Source organism: Macaca nemestrina, chromosome 11 (genome assembly GCF_043159975.1).
Source record: "Macaca nemestrina isolate mMacNem1 chromosome 11, mMacNem.hap1, whole genome shotgun sequence".
Classification (NCBI taxonomy): Eukaryota; Metazoa; Chordata; class Mammalia; order Primates; family Cercopithecidae; genus Macaca; species Macaca nemestrina.
Window position 1 is genome coordinate 98,527,633 of NC_092135.1, and position 21,441 is coordinate 98,549,073.

The following is a 21,441-nucleotide window of genomic DNA, read 5'->3' on the forward strand; positions in this document are numbered from 1 at the left end:
TACCAAGCTGCACTAAGAGAATCAGTCTGGTAACCTAAAATAATGTGAATGTTTTCCAACTGATAAACACTTAAGCCAAATTAAATTTAAAGGAGTTTAATTGAGCAACGAATGACTGGGGGCAAATTGGGCAGCCCACAGAATCACAGCAGATTCACAGAGACTCCACGGGTGCCTCGTGGTCAGAACAAATTTATAGACAAAAAAGGTAAAGTGACATACAGGAATTGGAAGTTTGATACAGAAACAGTGGGATTGGTTACAGCTCAGCGTTTGCCTTATTTGAATGCGTTTTGAACATTCAGCAGTCTGTGAGTGGTTGAAGTATGGCCACTGGGATTGGCCAGCACTCAGCCATTGTTACAGGTGCATACTGTTTAGGATTTCAATTTTGTCTGACTGGTAAGCTAGATTACAGTTCACCCACAAGGATTCAAATATAGAAGTAAGGAGTCCTTCTTAGGCCATATTTAGTATGTTTTAACACAACCTTTGTATCTCTTGAACCTTAATTGAAATCTAATGTATAACTTGTCACAATACTTCTAGAAAAGGATGTTTCCTCCTACTTCCCTCAAGCCCACAATGGCTTTCTCCAAAACCCTCCAAATTCTGACCCCAGTATCGCTTCTCTGACTGTCTTCCCCAGAATGTCTGTCTTCCTTTTGTTTCCTCTCTACCCATTCCCCAGCTTGCTCTCAACAAGACACAGAGAGCAGTCTAGAGAGGAAAACATACTTTCTCTGAGGGAGAGGGGAAGAGGGAAGGCTGAGAACACCTCTTGTCAGTTTCTGCCCTGTCACAACTGCAAAAGCTAAAAGCCCTTTAAAAAATAAGTCATTTTGTTACAATGCCAACACAGAATGTACTTCTAGAAAGGCCCTTTGCTGAGACCAGTTTGTCAGGAAGCTGCTAGGAGAGGCAGTGAACACAGGCGAGTGGGTGCAGTGCTAGAGGGGCTGGTGCTGTTTCTCAGTCTGACACATCATGGAGAACTGCTGCAGGGAGACCCCATTCCTGAATGAAAGGAGATCAAAGGGTAATGTCATCCAGCCCTCCACATGGAAGTTTCTTTCAGTTCCTGGGGTACAGAATTCTCCAGGCACTTAGTGGCAGAACAGAGGGTTCCTTTCTTGCAGATGAACCAGAATTGAGAAACACCAGAATTAAGTACAGACTGCAAAGTATGCAATCTGTAATACAAAGGCATGGAAAAGGCATGGAAATATTTGAGGAAGGCAGTACATTTTAGACGATATGTCTCAAGGAACCTTATTCAAATCTGGAGGATGTTCTATTTGTCATGCAGGGACAAGTGGTAAGTGCGTATTTAAACAGCTGGTGCTTTTAGACTCAACAGCATGGCCTTAGGATCAGGTCTCCAGCCCTGCAAGGGCATGAATCTCCCAACACGACCTGCGTTTCCAGGGAGGATGAGGCTTCCCCACTCAGACAATGAGAAGTCTGTAGTTTTACACCTTTGGGGAAACAGATCCAAGCCTGCTGATAATGCAGGAGCTCAAGAAATATCTAACTTGAAGGTATAGTTGCTGATTCTCACAGGCTAAGAGTGACAGGTCATCACTGTATCATTACAAGCTTGAACAAAGAGCTGCAGGGCTCCAGAGCAGTTGGTGTTCCATACATGCATATTTCTGTTCACCAGGGAGACACTGTAGCTCCATCTGCTTGAAAAAGATGTCAAAATAGCCTGGACTCAGAACTGTCAACACATCTCTGGAGGGTCGTGCTGGGTCTTCCTGTGAAGCATGTCCCATCAGTGGCAAAATGAAGCCAACACAGCTAGTGATGAAGGTTATCTAGGGTCAGGCTCTACAATTTTTGAAAACTTGATGGATAAATTGCCCTAACATTTAAAAGCTGCAATAATTTCACACGCAGTGGAAACTATTACTCTCTTAGGGTAGACTATTCCAGCATTCCAGGAAAACAGAATTATTCGATATCTCACCAGGTGGTTGAGGACAAATAGGACTTTCATAGGGCACAGACTCAGGTGTGCAAAACATGTGACTAAATCACTGGGTGCCTCTGATCCCTCATTTGTAAAGTAGGGATTGTATTCCTATCTCAAAGATTGTGATGAAGATTAAATAAACTAATGCAGGGAGACGTTTTGCCTGGCATATACTTAAGTACTGAATAAAGGTTAGCTATTACCCACAGTTACACACACTCACACATGCATGTGCACACACACGTATACATTTAGATTGTATCTCAAGCCCGATCCACCTGGCAGCAGAAACTCAGTCCTCCTCAACTGAGAGGAAACTCAAAGTTCTTGTAGCAGCTTAGAAGAACAATAGCATTGGGACTGACACTCACCTTAGGCATCCCTGTCTGCTCTATTACCTATCTTTGTTCCTGGCATCTCTGCCAAGAGTTTCAAAGGACTGTTTTGAAATACTCCACCTGAACGTTACCTAGTTTATTTGTTTTTGTTGTTTTTGTTTCTGGGGGTTTGTTGTTGTTGTTGATTTTTGTTTTTTGGGGGGTTTTTGTTTGTGTGTTTGTTTGTTTTTGCATTCCTGTGATAAGAGCTCGACTCTGAAGGCAGGGAGTCCTCACTGATACATGAAAAGCAAGAAAATAAATTGCATGAGGAAAGCACATCAGCTCATAGTTCAAATTGTCCTGACACAACAGGAACATGACTCTTTTCTAGTACTTTACAATTCCCATGGAGTGTTTGCTTACATCTTCTACAAGCTGGTGACCCTCAAATTGGCATCTCCAGTGTGGACCCCTCCCCTGACCTCCTGATTCCTATGTCTGACTGACACGTGCACTTGGAAGTCAAAAAGGTCCAAGAGAGAACTTTCAATTCACCCAGTCTTCTCATCCCAGCAAAAGGCACCAACTTTCACCCTGTTGTTCAATCAACAAATCTAGGATTCATCCTTGAGTCGTCTCTTTCCTTTACCCCTCCCATCTAATCTATCAACCGGTCCAGTTGGATCTACCTCCAAAATTTATGCCACGACTTTCACCTTTTCTCCATCTCTGATGCCACCATCCTATACCCTAGTCCAAGCCACCATTACCTCTAGCCCAGGGTACACAAAAATGGCTTCAGATCTAACCTGCAACTGCCCTCCTACCAGCAATAGTACATTCTCTGTACAATGGAATGCTCTACTGTAAATAGCATCATGTTGCATCCTAGCTCAAAACTCTCTGATAGCTTCCCTTCCCACTAGATCCCTCCAAGACCCTTGTCCTGGCCACCAAAACGTCTCTGACTTTCTGTCAACACACCTTCCCCAACTCCCCACACTCAGCTGTGCTGACCTCCTTTCTGACACACCAAGCTCCTTTCCTCCTGGGGGCCACTGTACTTGCTGCTCTTATCCCATGCCTTCTCTTGGTGAGCTTGTCCTTTAGGACTCAGCCCGAGTGCATGCCCATACTGACTACCTAAAATTAAACCAGTCTCTCAAGTCACCTTGCATCACCTTACCCTGTCTCCGACAACTATTTTTTTAATTTTAAAAAAGTTACTTTTATTTACTAGTCTTTGGCTTTGTAGACATTCTCCTGGGGAAACCGGTCCTAGACTCCAAAGGAAACACGTGAAGATGCTGGTTTGACTCGTTCATGAAAGAGAAAGACACGGTGCTGCCCAGAGCTGCTGAAAATGTTTGTGGGCTGGGCGGGGGGAGCCCTGGTTGGTATTCCTGGTCTGGCAGTGCAGCTATAAACCACCCACATCAGGCTGCCACTGTCAGTTTGGGCTTCCTTGGGGCCGACAGGCATCCAAGTAATTACTCTAACATATCTGCTCTTTAAAAGAACAGAAAACAAACACACTCTATCCCAGTGAAGGCTGTGTGTGTGTGTGTGTGTGTGGCATGATGCCTTCCCTTCCCCATTCTGATGAGCTGATTTTTTTCGTGAACGGAAGGAAGGTAAGTTTTTGACATGATTATTATAAATTTTCATGTATCGGGGTTGAAAGTCAAGCTTTTTTCACTGTGATGCCACTTCTTATTTCTTTAATCTTTCTCTTCTGTTATTTTCCAGTTATATATAGTGGTATGAATTTGAACATAGGTTGTTAGTTTAAGTTTCGGTGCAAAATTATTAAAGTGTGGGGGCTTGTGTTTGCTTTTAATTTTTCTTTTGAATCCAAAAAGAACTCTTTTACTTGTTATAGTGGGAGTGATATCTGACAGCTGAGCCTCAGGGCACAGTTGTGAAAAACTGTTATCCCCTCTTCATTTGGATATTAGCTCTACCTGAGTTCACCAGCCCTGTTTTCATAGAAGGTATATATGACATTGAGAATGATAATGGCAAAGAACTCTCAGATGATTTTGTTTTGCCTTAATACATTCCCACAGGCTGATTGATTCATCTAGAGGTCAGTGCACCCCTGGCCTGGGCAATACCAAAAGTCAGTAATTTCCCCACCAATAAGAGAGGTGGCAATGTGAATGCTTAGCTTGTGCCAGATGTTCTCAACTCGGTGCTATAATGAGTAAATGAAAAGTTTGAGGTGCTTTAAAGTCAGGATGCATATCTAATTGTTTGAGACAATTAGAAGAAAACTAGAGAAATAATAAAAGTAGAAAGTTATTTTAGAAAGTAATTTGTTGTAATGGGCCGGGCATGGTGGCTCACGCCTGTAGTTCCAGCAGTTTGGGAGGCCGAGGAAGTCGGATCACTTGAGGTCAGGAGTTTGAGACCAGCCTGGCCAATATGGTGAAACCCTGTCTCTACTAAAAATACAAAAAAAAAACAAACAAAATTAGCTGGCAATCCCAGCTACTCTCGAGGCTGAGGCAGGAGAATCACTTGAACCCAGGAGGCGGAGGTTGCAGTGAGCCAAGATTGTACCATTGGGAATTTTGCCTGTCAAATAGCAAAAAACAGTCGTGTTTAGGAAGCCTATGAACTAATAAACGAAAAAATGAAAGAGAAAGGATAGAACAAAGAAAGCATGAGGTTAGTGATCCTGAGTGACCTGAAGCCAACTGGAACATCAGAAAAATAATTGCTGAGTGACAATTTGCAGTAATTCCATACCTGGAACATTGTATCGGATAAACGGATGTCTTTATACACAGCATAGTGTCATCAGGCCATGCTCCCCCAGTGTGGTGGGGGCAAGATGAAGGCATAGTAGACCCGGCATGCTTATCTTCAACCCCTACCCTCTGTCTTGTTCCAACCTTGAAATAATTTCCACTGCCACACAATTGTGGTGTTAGAGAAAATACAACTATAAAGCTTTGATTTGCGTCTGCGGTGCCACTGTACTTAGTCCCTTACACACACAAGATTTAGAGCAGAAGGTTGCTGAGCTCATCTCTGACTGAGTAAATCTTCTGAGGACTTGAAAGGAAACTTGGAAATAGGAGGCAATGTATGAAGAAATAATGTGGTTTGTTGCCTTTTTCTGAGATGGTAAAAATAAAAAGAATGATGTCCTCTTTCTCTGGGTTCAGTGTTGCTACCCTTCCAGGCAAGTTTCTGTAATCGCTTCCCTAAGTTCTTGTGCTTATACCCAACACGAGAACTGCCTGCATTCCTCCAGGGCCAAGGAGGGCAGATGTGCCCACTGTAATCCATTGGCCAGAGTAGCCTGGAGCAAGATGTGAGGGGCAGAGCCGCAGTTCATATCCCCTGCACTGGCACTCCCACCTCACTGGGGAAACAGGAATGGCTCCCTGGGACATGCTCAATTAGTGGCAGAGGCAGGGAAGCAAAACCCTGTATTTTAGAAATCTCCGGCTCTCCTTTTTGATGACTTTCTGTGGCCATGAGTTATCTGAGTCCTTTTAGAAACTCAGTGTCTCTGTGCATCTGTTCCCATTTGGGTCCAGATACAAATGGACTCAAAGCCACGGAGGAAAACCAATCTGGAATTTATAATTGTCATATATATTAGAAAATTCAGAGACATTGGAATAATATTCCACTATTTCTTCAAAATTCTACTTCCACGTGTTAACAAAAGGTTTTTTGTTGTTGTTGTTATTTTTTTCCTGTAAAGTCACCACCTATCGTAAAGTGCCACTACACTCCAGCCTGGGTGACAGAGTGGGACTCCGTCTCTAAAACAAAAACAAAACAAAAACAAACAAACAAACAAATTTCTGATGTATGGGTTATCTTTGACCTAAGTAGAGTTGCCAGAGTCAGCATATAAACATACAGTACACCTAGTTAGATTTGAATTTGAATGCAGGGGAAATGCTTATACTTAAATATTATTCATTGTTTATCTGAAATTAAAATGTCATTGAGCATCCTATCAAAAACATGACTCCGAAACAATGGACCGAATTGCCCGAACTTGTTGATATTATCCTCATAAACTCTCTGATCTCATTTCACAATGTAGGTGATAGAGAGGAATGCTGATCCTGAAGTAAATCTACTGTTCTATGTGAGGAAAAGACGTATCCTTTTATTTTACTGTAGTCTGTCTGGACTGGGCAGTAAGAGGGAACATGCTGAGACTTATCTAGGAAGTTGCCTGTGTTTGGTCTAAATAAACAGCCTCGTGTTCCATTTGTACAGTCTAGCTGGAGTGCAGAGAATGCATCTAAATGTGATAGATTCATTTGTTATTTGTTGTATTTTTTACTTGGACAAAACCCCAAAAAATCATCCAGTGAACCATGAGTGTCCTCACTTTGGAAAGAGCTTTATGGCCTTTGAGCCCCGAGGTCACCCTGATGACAGCTTCCTATTCAGAGGTGTTAATATAAAAAATGTCTAGCCAAGCTTTTGTCCAGCCAAATGTTCAGGGGTGCATGTCACTGACAATAGCGTCCCACAAAGACGTTTCACTGACTGGTCCCATCTCATTTCATAAACCTCATCAGAGGAAACAAACTTTTATAAATATATTTCAAAATTCCAAAGTGTAGCTAATATACTCCCAGCTCTCCACCACTGGTCTTCACTCCCCATTCTTCCAAGACCTGCAACAGAACTTTGGTGAATGCTTCTTCCTGAAGAATTCTGGAGTTTGGGTACAACTATAAAGGAGTAGGAGGGAGTGGTTGTGGTTATACGAATCTGTCTATGAGACAACATCATGCAGAACTACACACAACACATACACACGTGAGTGCTATATGAGAGGTGAAATTTGAATAAGTTCTATAATCTAGTTATCAGGATTGTACCAGTGTCAATTTCCTGGTTTTGATGTTGTGCTGTAGCTCTGTGGGATTTTATCAGCTGGGGGAAGCCGGAGGATGGGTATATAGGACAGCTGGTACTATTTTTGCAACTCCCTGTGAGACTAAAGTTATTTCAAAATAATAAGTTAGTAATACATACTTATTGAGCACCTACAAAGTGCCATGCTCTGTGTTAGGCTCTAGGGATCCAGTGGTGAACAAGAGAGTATTATCCCCTCTCTCTATCCTTTTGTCTCCCAACATAAACATCTAAAAACACTATTTCATTGCTCTCTATTCTTTCCTTGCCAAACTTATTTAAGAAATGGTTTGTACCTGATGCTTCATTTTCTTTCCAGACTTCATCTCTCACGACTTAACTCCTTGTAGTCCCATTTCCTACCCTATCATTTTACTACTCTGTAAGGGACAGCCTCCTAATGTCCCAATCCACTCACATTCCAGACAGGCTGAATCCCCACTCCCTGCTCCTCCTGTTTCCCATATACCCAGCCTCAACAGCTCAATAGTCAGCCAGCTCTGCCACTCCCCTTTCATATCATTCCTAAATCCACTACATTCTTCACCATGCTTTCTCTAGACATTGTAAAATGAAGACATTCATCTATATTGGGAGCGAGCTGAAATTTCACAGACTCCCGAGTAAACGTGGCCAGAACCAGCTTCAGGCAAAACCAACCCTCAGCCTCCCATTTCCCCATCTTTCCCGTACCCCCTATCTACCTTTCTTTCTGGTGCCTAATATAAATAAGTAGTTCTGGGCAAACAAGACTCACCTGGCACTTCCAGCCTCCAACTTTTGATTAGAGTCAATAGTTCCGGGCTGGGGTCAGGGATATTATTTTTAACTTGTTTCTCTAGTGGGTGGTTTGGATGAATGGCTAGTATATGAGGAATGAATATTGGTGGATAAAGAACTCAGTGATGAATGACCAGATTCCATTGTAAATCCAGGTTCTGCTGCACGCGTTGGCTGCCCCGTTTAGTCTCAGGACAACTTCTACATATACTGTGGGGCTGTGAATCTTGGGGGCACTAAGAAAGTTCTCCTACATGAAGGATCAAGAAACACATTCCTGGCCAGGCACAGTGGTTCACACTTATAAACCCTGCTCTTTGGGAGGCCAAGACGGGTAGATCAGTTGAGGCCAGGAGTTCGAGACCAGCCTGACCAACATGGCCAAACCCCGTCTCTACTAAAAATACAAAAACTTAGCCAGGTGTGGTGGCGCATGGCTATAGTCCCAGCTACTAAGGAGGCTGAGGCTGGAGAATCTCTTGAACCCTGGAGGCAGAGGTTGCAGTGAGCCGAGATTGTGCCACTACACTCCAGCCTGGGCAACAGAGTGGGACTCCATCTCAAAAACAAAAACAAAAACAAAACAAAACAAACAAACAAATTTCTGATGTATGGGTTGTCTTTGACCTAAGGAGAGTTGCCAGAGTCAGCATGTAAACATACAGTACACCCAGTTAGATTTGAATTTGAATGCAGGGGAAATGCTTATCCTTAAATATTATTCATTGTTTATCTGAAATTAAAATGTCATTGAGCATCCTATACATTGTCTAGCAAGCTTACCTAGGATGAGTCAACAGAAGATAGAAGTCACTGAGTCATGCACTTCTATTGAGGGTGGAGGGAGGGGGCATCAAACTAGCTGTTTTGGGTCCAGGGGAGAACACAGCTTCACAAAGCTGTTTGAAGGTCTGATCAAGGGAGAAGTGACCTCCATCTTTGAGCCAGATAGCACCGGGGTTCTTTGATTGGAAATTTCGGGACACCAAAAGGAGAAATAAAGAATTTCTTTGCGTTCCACACCCTAGTCAGTAGGCCCTTTAACTGAGGTATGACCCACATTACTTTTAACCTCCTAACTGCAGGTAAAAAGCAGGACTTGCCAGAGCAGTCCAGAGCCCAGAGGTGACATCGCTGGCTCAAGTTGGGGACAAAAGAACAGAGGACAGGGATGTGCAGCCCTTGCAGAAAATTTCTCAACTCCTTGCTGCAGCTACCAGGAGTATCCTGACCCTGTATTACCTCTTCATGGGCAGCCATTTCCAAGATGAAAGTGAATCTTAACCTCTACCCAAGCCAATGATAACCTCCACCCATAAAATGCTTTTTAAACTTCACCCAGAGAAGGTTTCAAGCGAATTCCAGTATATGTTTATAGAACCTAAAGCAGGGGATTTACATATAGTATTTGTTCTCCCTTTGTATGCAAACACCTTACAGGAAAAAAGATACATAGTGATTGTTGACATAACTGGTTCAGGAGCCATGGTTATTAAATTAATAATGTCTAGTCCCATAAAAATATAATAGCATTACATTGCAGTACTAGGAAAAGTTAAGCCTCACAGGGGAAATTTTTCTAAGTTCTGCACACAAACCACATCCCACCACCTCTACAGCAATAATGTTACATGGGTTCAGAATCCATTGTCCACAACTCAGAATTCAGCAGGTTTTTTCACAACTCATTTGGATGCAAACCTCAACCTAACTGGCATGAGGCTCTATGTAGTTTTCCCGTATCCTACTTAATGTGACTGTGCACATGTTTCACTGAGGAGACATCAATATGTTTGATTACAAGGTGCTGCCCTAGACCAGCTGGGAGTGCTATATTATTACCTTTCTAAAATCTGAACGATTTTAAATTCAGAAATGCATCTGGACCCGAGGTTTTCAGACAAGGCAGAGGAGGCCTGCAAGGATTTCTTCTTACCTTTCATCAGTGAGCTCATTCATAAGGAAAAACTGAACAATCTCTCTAAGCAAGAAACTGTGGCCAACTTGGTACAAGACTCAAGAAAACATGTTGCTTGTTGTAAGTATGCAAGGAGGAAAATGTAGAAATCAAAGCAGTCTGGGCCCCCCCTTTTCCTTGACTCCCTTCCTTTGAGTTCGTCTTACAGGCACTAAATATTCCTGTGGAGGAGGAGGCTGCGGTGCCTGTACAGTAATGGTGTCAAGATACAACTCCACGACCAAGGCGATCCAGTATCCTTTGGGTTGGCATCGGCCCCTGCCTGCTCTGGGCATGCCTGGGAAGGGTGTGGAACTGCCACTTTTCTTGTCAATGTGCCTTGCGCCCCTCCTCTCTCCAGGTGGCTAATGCACTTATGCTGCCTCTAGGCCTGCTCTCCCTATAACTTCCCAAACTCCAGATCTTTCCACAGACGTTCTTCCCATCAGAATGTATCTACCTTGTGTGCCTGTCTATCAGGCTCTGCTCTTTATTGCTGTAAAAACATTTAATTTGCTTCTGAGTAGGGAGATTTCAGGGTAAGATTAGGCAAGAATATCTTAACACAAAGAAATTACCAGGAACATCTTGATCCTGTATTCTCTCTTCATGGTCAGCAGTTTCCAAGATGAAGATTAAATCTTAACCTCAACCCAAGCCAGTTGTAGTCCTGGTGGAAGATTCAGGTATGCAACATATACTAAGAAGAGTTGCTTGCCTGGAAAGGCTGAATGAGACCTTAAATCATGCTGCATGATTGAGTCAGCATCTCCTTGACCTAAAAATGTAGTTTTGCTCACTGATTGAATGTGGTGATGAAGGAGTTGTCTAGCATGAGTCCCAAGTTTTTGCCTTAGGTGCCTAGATGGTGCCATTCACAAATTAGGGAATTTGGAAGAGGAGGAGCAGGGAGGGGAAAGCGGTAAGTTTAGCTGTAGAGTAATTATGGGACACCTACAAGGGATTGTCCAACAGGCACCAAGATAGACAGGTCTGTTACTTAGAGAAGAGATCTCATCTGGAGCTATGACTTATTGGAAGTTATTTATAACTTCAATATGTATTGAATGCTTATGGTGTACCAGGCACTTTTCAAAGAAGCTCACATATGTTATCATATTTAGACCTCAAAACAACTTTGAGACGGGTGTTATGATCACTCACACTAAAAAAAAAAAAAAAGAGGAAACTAAGACAAAGAGAGTTAAATAACTTGCTCAAGGTTTCACAGGCCAGGTAATGGCAAAGACAGGTTTTCAGCCCAGGCCACCTGGAAGGTAACAGGAACTGTGGGAGAGCATATAAGAGTAGGATACTATAGAACAACAAAAAGAAAAATGGGCAAAGAAAGAAGGCCTCACAAAGGAGACCAATAAGAAGTAGCCAGAGTTGAAGGAGGAACATTAAGAGGAGAAAGCTCCAAAAAGACAGAGATGGTCACTAGTATGAAACACTAGGAGTGGTCCCGGGACATTGGATTGCTCCCAGAGCAATGACAACTGAATGGTGGAGCTGGAAGGGAAGGTACAGTTGGTATAGATGTGACTGGAAGGCAAGGAAGCCGTAGACAGCTCTTGAAGAAATGACCAAGAAAGGAAAGAAATTTGGGCCAATGTTGGAGGGCACACAGGTTTTGGATTTTTTTTTAGCATAGAAAACATTTGAATTTATTTCTAAAGGCAGGGAATTTGGGGAAATGAGAAGCCTAGACAGGAAGAGGGTAGGAGGACCATTGATGATGGGGCAAATCTATGTGGCGCCAAGAGTAGATGGGATCCAGAGATCGGGGGAAAGGGAAGAGGAAGGGTTCTGTACACTCTGGGCCTTGTGGAGGTGAGACTGATTGCAGATATGAGTGGCCACAGGCTAGGGGTGGAGGGAGCTCATGCCTCTATTCCCTGCATGAGGTATAAGGGCAAGACTGAGGAGAGCAATGAGCATGGGAAGAGTCATTGAGAGAAAAGGCAGAGGGAGGCGAGATCAAAAGGAAACAGATCTTAACAGGGAGGGAAGCAGAGGACATGAAAAACAAAGATGTATCTGTTGCATGAGGTACCTGGGGCCCACCCTCGTTCTGTGCACTAAGCACTCTTCCAGGGTCCCTAGCTAGTTGGCTGGGTGGCTTCCAAACAGCTTTGTTGATTGGAAGGGCTGGGGAAACCACGATCAACACTCTATCTTTTCTTCAGAAGAGTAGCATTCATGCTCCCAGCCTGGGTAGGGAAAGAAAGGAAACATTCCCTGGGAAAGGGGCAATTTCCCATACCTGAAAAGAGGCTGGGACTTAGCCTGAGTGGGAATGAAGACGCTAAATTTAACTAATGAAGCCTGGACTCCATTCCTAAGCAGGGAGATGGGAATCTGGTACTAGCCAATCTGCCATGCCATTAACACAGGCGCCAGGATGGGAGAGATGGTCAAGGCAAGGCACAAAACAGTGACTTTCATACTTGGCCATTCCTCAGTTGGAATCATCTGAAGAGCTTTAAACAGTGATTAATTGATCCCTCACCAGAAGTTCTGTTTAATTGGACTAGGGTACAATCAGAATATCTACAGTTTTTAGAGCTTTCCATGGTTAAGAACAACAGGGCTAAGCTACCCCACTGTGGTTTACTAAGTCAGTAGATTATTTTTATGGTGAATAAAAGGCTTCCTTTCCCTGGAATGAGAAAAAAAAAATGGAGAATGAGGGTGTCTTGAAGGTCCTACACAAGGTCTTCATTATTCTTTTCTTCCATTTCTTTCTGCCATTCTGCACCAGTCACACCTAAGTTTTTTCTTGGGCACATCCACAAATTTATGGTTTTCTATCTAGCCTGCTCTTATTCTCAGGGAAATACAGTCTCCTGACTCTCCTGGACTGAAATAACTCCCGAGCTGTTACCCACTCCCCATGATTCCAATGTGTTCTCTTTACCTAATCCCATCACAGTCATTATCCAGCAACGGCGTGCCTGGTACCCATCTGTTCTCTGTATGGAGCTGCAGTCACCACCGTGGAAGGTGTGGGAAGCATCAAAACCAGGATTCACCCTGTGCAGGTAAGAGCAGAATGCAGTCTGGACCAACTGATGGCATCCCACGTAGTCTAATGTACTCCATTTAGGTCACCACCTTTGAACTCCCTTATGCTTTTAAATTCTCATTTTGTAAGACTCAGTGCTCCATAGCTACAGATCTTTTCAGAGATCTTGTCAAGATCCTTTCATTGATTTTAATATATCTTAAACCCAAGACTTTCTCAGCCCTATCCTTGCCCTAAAGTGAAAAAAGAACAATCCAGTTTGACAAGAGAAGAAAATGAGACAACAAATCAGAAGTTTATGGAAAAAAACTAGTTGTCCACTCCATTTCAAAATTACTAAATTCTGATGGAGAAGCCAGTTATGTGTACAAATACTCCCCAAGTGCTCTCCAGATGTCTGACAAGTAAACATACAATATGTTACAATGAAACACAACTAAAATAACGAAGCGTTTACTAAAACTTCGAAAACTTTTAAAAGAAATGGTAATGCAATTGCTATATACTAGAATAGGAACTTCTGCAAAGGTTGAGTTTTAAAGGCAATGTATAGAAAAATTAATTATAAACAGCCATATTTTCCCATGAGATTCCTTCTCTTGGAAGACTGTGGTTAGAACACAAAGCTCTCCTTTCAAGAGCTTTCTACGATGACAATGTCTTACCTTTGATGGGCACTTGTTAACAGTAGAAGGTATTTTTAAAATTAGAATTCTTTTTTAAAAAATTATTATGGATACATAAAAGTTGTACATGTTTATGGGGTATATGTGATATTTTCATACAAGCATGTACAATATGTAATGATCAAATCAGAGTAAATGGTGTCCATCACCTCAAACATTTATCATGTATTTGTGTTAGGAACATTCTAATCATACTCTCTTTGTTCTTTTGAAATACACAATAAAATATTGTTAACTGTAGTCACCCTATTGTGCTACCAAACACTAGACCTTATTCCTTCTATCTAACTGTACTTTGGACTCCTTCTTTATATCCCCCTCTCCACTACCCTTCCCAGCTTCTGGTAACCATCGTTTTACTCTTTATCTCCATGAGTCCAATTTTTTTTTTAGCTCCCACATATGAGCAAAAGCATGTGATATTTATCTTTCTGTGCCTGGCTTATTTCACTTAACAAAACATCCTCCTGTTCCATCCACGTTTTTGCAAATGACAGGATCTCATTACTTTTTACAGCTGAATGATATTCCATTGTGTATATGTACAGCATTTTCTTTTTCCAGTGTTAAAAGAAAACTTCAGACAAATTAAATTTACCAGAGTTTAACTGAACAAGGAAAAAAAATGATTCGCAAATTGGGCAGCCTCCAGAGTCACAGCAGATTTAGAGAGACTCTAGGGATGCCTTGTGGTCAGAGCAAATTTATAGACAAAAAAAGGAAAGTGATGTGCAGCAATGGAAGTGAGCTACAGAAACAGCTGGATTCAGCTGGGTTGGTTACAGGTTGGCTTTTTGAACACAGTTTGAACAGTCAGCAGTGTATGAGTGGTTGAAGCGTGGCTGAGATTGGCTGGGACTCAGCTACTGTTGCAGTAGCATACTTCTAAGTTAGGTTTTCAGTCTTGTCTATTGCTAAGTTAGGTTACTGTTCCTCCACAAGAACTCAAATATGGAAGTATGGACATTTCTCAGGCCATATTTAGTTCAATTTAACACCATTTATGTGTTGGTGGACACTTATTAATAGATTGATTCCATACCTTAGCTATTGTAAATAGTGCTGCAGTGAACATAGGAGTGAAGATATCTCTTTGATATACTGATTTCCTTTCTTTTGGGTATATCCCTAGCAGTGGGATTGCTGGATCATATGGTAGCTCTATTTTTAGTTGTTTGAGGAACCTCCAAACAGTTCTCCGCACTGGTTGTACTGAGATTCCCACCAACAGTGTATGAGCGTTCTCCTTTCTTAACAGAAGGTATTAATTAAGTCATTTTACTCTCTAAATCCTGTTTTCTTTATCTGTGAACTAGAAAGTGTAATTTAGAGGAACAAGTAAAATATTCTGAAGCCATGTTCATGTGAGTTTTGGTCCTTACTGTAACTAATTAATTGTGTGACCTTGGGTGATTTTCTTGACTTTTCTTCATCTTCAAAATTAGGGTAATAATGGTATCTACTTTAGAGGATGGTTATCAGAATAAATGAATAGTCATAATAATAGGTGTCTTTCAGCCATAAACTTAATGACTTTCTTTCTCGTTAAGATCTTATCCCACACTTGACTCATCCCCTTAACAGTCATATAAGCACTTTATGCTGTACTAGTCAGATTTCTTTCTCTCAAATCTCGATAGTATAGATGATAGATTTGTTAAGTAGTACCCTGCAGCAAGCTTGTACTGGCTCATAAAAACCAGTAATAAATTTTGCTCGTACTGGCTCATGAAAACCAATGATAAATTTTCAGGAATTTTGCAAGCCAGTCTTGGAACACAACCATTATTAACAATTAAACTATATAAACTTACAATTAAATAATTTATAAAATAATATCAGCCATAGTGGAAATATTTGTACTACAAAAATTGACAGAAAATACAAATCAGGACTTCTTTTTCCTTCAGAAGAGCCAGCTGTTAAATATTCCCCAGCATATTTACAGCACATTAACATGCCACATCTGAATCTTGTCAAGATTCTTGTCAAGAAACTTGCCATCTAGCAATAAGTCCAACACAGCCATACTTTCCTCTCACATTTGAACAATGGCTGTCCTTTCCTTTGAGCCACAGGTGAAGTCTTTGGCTTTCATTTTAGGAGCCATGCTGTTTGGAAAATGTGTATTTGAAAACATTTGAATCACACTCAAGCCGGCCAGCTGAGCACGCTGAGAGGCATAGGACTGACACAGAGGGACCCCCAGAGCCGTGGCTCACATCTGTATCTTCGTGGCATAGGGTCTCTGTATAGAGTAGACAAAGTACATTGCCATTTCTCACTCTCCTTTTTCGTTGTTTTGTATGTTCTGTCATTATATTTGAGTGTATAAAGTTATGTGTGCATAAATTATGTGACTAGCATGCTGCTAAATAGCACTTCACCATTCTCAAAGCATTCATATTGATTGTGGTATTTAATTAATAACAACTTCTATCATATACATGGAGAAAGGTATAAAAATGACTTGCCAGAGACTACATTAAATGATTTGTACACCTTCATTCATTTATTCCTATAACCATCCTATAAAGTAGATACCATTATTATCCTAATTTTAAAAATGAAGAAAAGTCAAGTAAATCACTCAAGGTCACACAATGAATGAGTTGAAGTAAGGACTAAAACTCACATGAACATGGCTTCAGAGCGTTTTACTTCTTCCCCTAAATTATACTTCCTACTTCACAGATAAAGAAACGAGGATCCAAAGAGTAAAGTGACTTAATTAATACCTGCCACTAGGCTGTTCTTGAGGACAAAAATAATATGCATATGGTTCCAAGAAATAAAAGTATTTTTCTTCCAGGATACACCTTTCATCTTTTACCCTGAAGTTGTTTCTGGAAAGCTAAATATATAAGCTCCACTGCTTATTGTTGTTCAAGGTAGAGAAGCAAGAGGTCTAAAGCATGAATGATGTACATTGTCTCCCAGGAAAGACTTGCCAAGTGTCATGGCACGCAGTGTGGATTCTGCAGCCCAGGGATGGTGATGTCCATCTACACACTGCTGAGGAATCACCCGGAGCCAGCCCCTGAGCAGATCACCAAAGCTCTGGGAGGTGAGCGTTCTTGAACCTCTGCAGGCAGAGCCCAGGTTAGAAAGTGCCCAAGTAACTAAAGAAAGGTGTCCCAGGCCATGGAGAGAAGTTGCAGCACAGCTTTGGGGTTCCAGGCACCTGGCCAACAGGTAGGCCTCTGTAGGAACTGTCTTGACGCGAGTCTTTTCTACTTTGCCTTAGCAACAGTGATGCCAGAAATTGGGGTGATACTGGTTTCCTCACAAAACTTTTTCCTCTAGTAAAGCCCTTTGTAACTCCGCAAAGGCATTGAAATGGGCTGTTTCTAATACTTTTAACACAATATTTTCCAAATATGGAAATTTGGATAGTGTGGAAGAATAGAATGTTACTGTTTTTCTGTTTGTTTGTTTGTTTGTTTGAGACAGAGTTTTGCTCTTGTTGCCCAGGCTGAAGTGCAATGGTGCAATGCTAGAGTTATAAATGTTAGATTCACTGATAATCTTCATGTTCATATTTTAAGAAAAACAATAATGTAAAATAAAGTTCAAAGACCTGTAATTAATATAAGCACATAACTTCTCAAATGATTAACTGGTTCAAATCATTGTTTCATTTAATCTTGTCTTTTCAAGACTAAGGGAATAGAAGAGAATTTTTGAATTTTTTTTTCTCAGAATCAGAAGAATTCCTGTAATGTGTGTAATTAGCTTTCCTTTAGTGGGCCTTTAGTAGGGCTTATAGACTGGACACTGACTATGTGGCTAAAAACTAAAACTAAACAAAGCACCCTAGTGCTGGCTCACACCAGCCTTTAATGTTTGCTTACAGTTTATCAGCAAGAAGGTATTCACTGCCTCTTAAATACTTCTAGTTCATGTCATGTAGTTATCTTCTAGGCATTGTAGCTCCATCCTTCTACTCTAATGAAGAATTCTAAGTTCACGGCCTTCTGTATTTTTTCTTCTTAGCAAAATGAAGAAACAGATTATGGTGTCTGCAGGCATTCTTGTATATGCAGTTTCTTCCTAAATTATTCTCATTATAATGAAAAGAAAGGAGTATACCTGTTACTCAGGTTTCATATGACTCACTGCATCAGGTTCTACAACACTTTACTTATAGATGTTTAAACATGCCCAGTCCTCACATTGTTTCTAAAATGTTTAATCTGTAATTGAACGTAATTTTATATTTACTTTTTGGTATAAAAATAATATACTCATATTACTCAAAATGTCCAAAAAATTAAAAAACAAGGAAAAACTCACTCCTAATTCTGCCACCAAGACACAACCACTGTCAAATACGTCTGTGTTTTCAGTCTTTTTTATATATCGGTTTTGTTGCTTATTTTAAACACTTGTGACCATTATATATACATTTTTAAATTATATGTACAATTTAATAGTATAAGTATTTTCCAATGTTATTAAAACTTCTTCATTTATATCATTCTTACTGGCTGCAAAATATGAAGACTTTTTTTTTAAAGACAGTGATTTCCCTCACCCTTTCCACCATATGTTGGAATTGTTGACCGGTTAAAACAATACCAGGTACTTACTGAACACCAACTGTGCTGTTCTAGAGAGGTTCAAAGACATCTAAGTCAACTTTACCTTCTTTAGGAGCTTAAGATTCATTGAGAGAGACATACACACATAAATGACCCTACTCCTCAAGCATAGGGGATGCTAGGTCTACAGAAAGATCCAGACAGTAAATGGTACAGCTCTGGCCTGGGGTTTAGAGCAGACCCCATGGAGAAGGGGAATGGACGTCTTGAAGAATGTTTCCAGTCCCTCTTCCCCTAAGAAAGGACTTGAGCTGGGCGCAGTGGCTCACACCTATAATCCCAACACTTTGGGGTGCTGAGGCGGGTGGATCACCTGAGGTCAGGCATTCGAGACCATCCTGGCTAACATGGTGAAACCTCGTTTCTACTAAAAATACAAAAAATTAGCCAGACGTGGTAGCACATGCCTGTAATCTCAGCTACCCGGGAGGCTGAGGCAGGAGAATCACTTGAACCCGGGAGGCAGAGGTTGCAGTGAGCCAAGATTGCGCCATTGCACTCCAGCTTGGGCAACAAGAGTGAAAAGAAAAAAGAAAGAAAGCACTTGACAGAGAAAAGACTCCATGAGAAAGGCTTGACTAAGTGCCACACATGAGATGTTATGAGGGTGGCAAGTATACGAGTTATAGGGTGGTAAGTATGTGATGTTATAGGGTGGCAGGTATGCCACTGCGCTGGAAATAAGACAAGAAGGAAAAAAAGCTTTGTGGTATTTAAGAAAGAAAATGTAATCACAAGGTCTATTTTTGAAGAATATCTCCAGGGGAAACATTTGTTCCAAAGAACCAACTGGCTGGGTTTAGGGAATAAAAAAGAATCTAATTACTAGCATAGTTATTTTTCTGAAAATATTAAGGACAGATATGCAATATATTCCTCTGTTATTCATTGAAACGTGATTCCTTCTTAATCAGGTAATTTGTGCCACTGCACTGGATACCGACCAATTGTAGAAAGTGGAAAAACTTTCTGTGTGGTAAGTTTTAAAAAAATTTCATTCTATTGCCTTAATATATTAATGAACCTTTGTATAAAATAATCTATTTCATTCAATAATTTCTGAAATAGCCCAACATTGAACTTTCTAATCACTGAAATTGCTTAAATGCCCATTGTTGGTATTTTCTTTAATCAACTCTTAGCATCTATCTTGTTTATAGCCCCAAATTTGGCGCTTTCCTAAGAAGTATAGTATATTGCCCATGACTTCAAGAAATGAATACTCGATTGAAGAAAATGAAACAGAAACAATAAAAGTGTAATTTCAAAGCAAGATTTTAAAAGTTCAATGTATCCTATATATTATATACATAAATTTCAAAGGAACCTGGATTAAATAGAATTAATGAATGAGAAGAAGAGAGAGAGAGTCAACTTTACCTTCTTTAGGAGCCTAAGATTCATTGAGGGAGACATACACACAGGAACCTGGATTAAATAGAATTGATGAAATAGAATTAATGAATGAGAAGAAGAGAGATAGAGGGGACTTATTGGAGAATTTGAGCTAGGTCCTAAAGGAAGTAATAGAAATGAATGGCTGACGAAAGGTCCGTAGAAAATTCCAACTAATAAAATGTATGAAAGTAGGAAAAAGAAAGCTAACCAAGGTTCCGATAAGAAATTGATGCAACTGTCCGGGCACCGTGGCTCACACCTATAATTCTAGCATGTTGGGAGGCCAAGGTGGGTGGATTACCTGAGGTCAGGAGTTCAAGACCAGCCTGGCCAACATGGTAAAACCCCTTCTCTACTAAAAGCACAATTAGCTGGGTGTGGTGGCGCATGCCTGTAATCCCAGTTACTCGGGAGGCTGAGGCAGGAGAATTGCTTGAACCCTGAGGGCAGAGGTTGCAGTGAGCTGAGATCGTGCCACTTCACTCCAGCCTGGGCAAAGGAGTATAACTCTGTCAGAAAGAGAAAGAAAGAGAGAGAGAGAGAGAGAGAGAGAGAGAGAGAGAGAGAGGAAGGGAAAGAGAAAGAGAGAGAAAGATGCAACGGAAGCATTGGAGAGAAAGAAGATACTGCTTGAAGCTAAGAACTTTAGCCTTGGCTGGGCGTGGTGGCTCCTGCCTGTAATCTCAGCACTTTGGGAGGCTGAGGCAAGCGGATCACTTTACATCAGTTCGAGACCAGCCTGGCCAACATGGTGAAATCCCGCCTCCACCAAAAAATACAAAAATTAGCTGGGTGTGGTGGTGCCCACCTGTAGTCCCAGCTACTCAGGAGACTGAGGTGGGAGAATCTCTTGAACCTAGGAAGTGGAGGTTGCAGTGAGCCAAGATGGCACGACTGCACTCCAGCCTGGACGACAGAGTGAGACCCATCTCAAAAAAAAAAAAACAGAAAGGAAAATAAATGTAGCCTTAAAGCTGATAAACAACATGTAGTCACTGTCTGTTTGCAAACCAGGAGTAACACAATGACAACAGTATTTCAGGAGGAGAATTCTTGGCACCTGCTAACAGGAAGGATAAGCCTAGGGAGATGTGCTGGGAAGTGAGGGCATGGACTAGTGCAGTACCCCACGCATGAGGAGTGACAACCCAGACCAGTGTGGCATATGTAGGGACAGAAAGATAACTTCCCAGAAAGGAATTGCCAAGAATCATAACCACCAGACAGTGAAGAGTGCAGCGAGAAAGGAATCCAAGTCACCTGCAAAGTTCAGAGATTGAGGAACAAAATAGGACAAAAGAAGGTGGGAAAAAAAAAAAATTCATGTAAAAGGAGACAGAGTCATACTTTCTTTCTTTCTTTTTTTTTTTTTTTTTTTTTTGAGACTGGGTCTCTCTCTCTGTTTCCCAGGCTGATCCTGAACTCCTGGGCTCAAGCCATCCACCCACCTCAACATTGCAAAGTGCTGAGATTACAGGCGTGAGCCACTGCACTTAACCAAGACATACTTTTGAGAAGGTTTCAGTTAGGAAATTAATTTGATATAATTTTTGTTAAACAAAAACAATTCTAGGTGCACCAGGCCATTCCAAGTACTATGAAGTCTTTGAAAAAAAAAATGTACTTTTTATGCCAGCAAAGAAGAATTTCAAGAAATTTTACAAACTACAGGCTAGTTTATTTTAAATCCTGGGCAAGATACTATTTATTTTAAAACATATGAATAGCCAATATTTCACCATTTTGACCTACAAAAAATAGCAACTTCTTCATATGATTTGCACA

The 21,441-nt window shown here is 41.1% G+C and overlaps 1 protein-coding gene across 1 annotated transcript in view; it reads left to right on the top strand.

The window, feature by feature from the left end:
- The first annotated feature begins 3,768 nt into the window (after window positions 1-3,768).
- The window catches only part of LOC105468286 (aldehyde oxidase 4-like), a 76,574-nt gene continuing 58,901 nt past the window's right edge, over window positions 3,769-21,441 (top strand). The window contains exons 1-6 of the mRNA XM_071073156.1: window positions 3,769-3,932; window positions 6,374-6,431; window positions 10,098-10,194; window positions 12,876-12,984; window positions 16,595-16,721; window positions 19,173-19,234. Coding sequence (XP_070929257.1) covers window positions 3,876-3,932; window positions 6,374-6,431; window positions 10,098-10,194; window positions 12,876-12,984; window positions 16,595-16,721; window positions 19,173-19,234 — 510 coding nt within the window. The 5' untranslated portion in view covers window positions 3,769-3,875. The remainder of the gene's footprint in view (window positions 3,933-6,373; window positions 6,432-10,097; window positions 10,195-12,875; window positions 12,985-16,594; window positions 16,722-19,172; window positions 19,235-21,441) is intronic.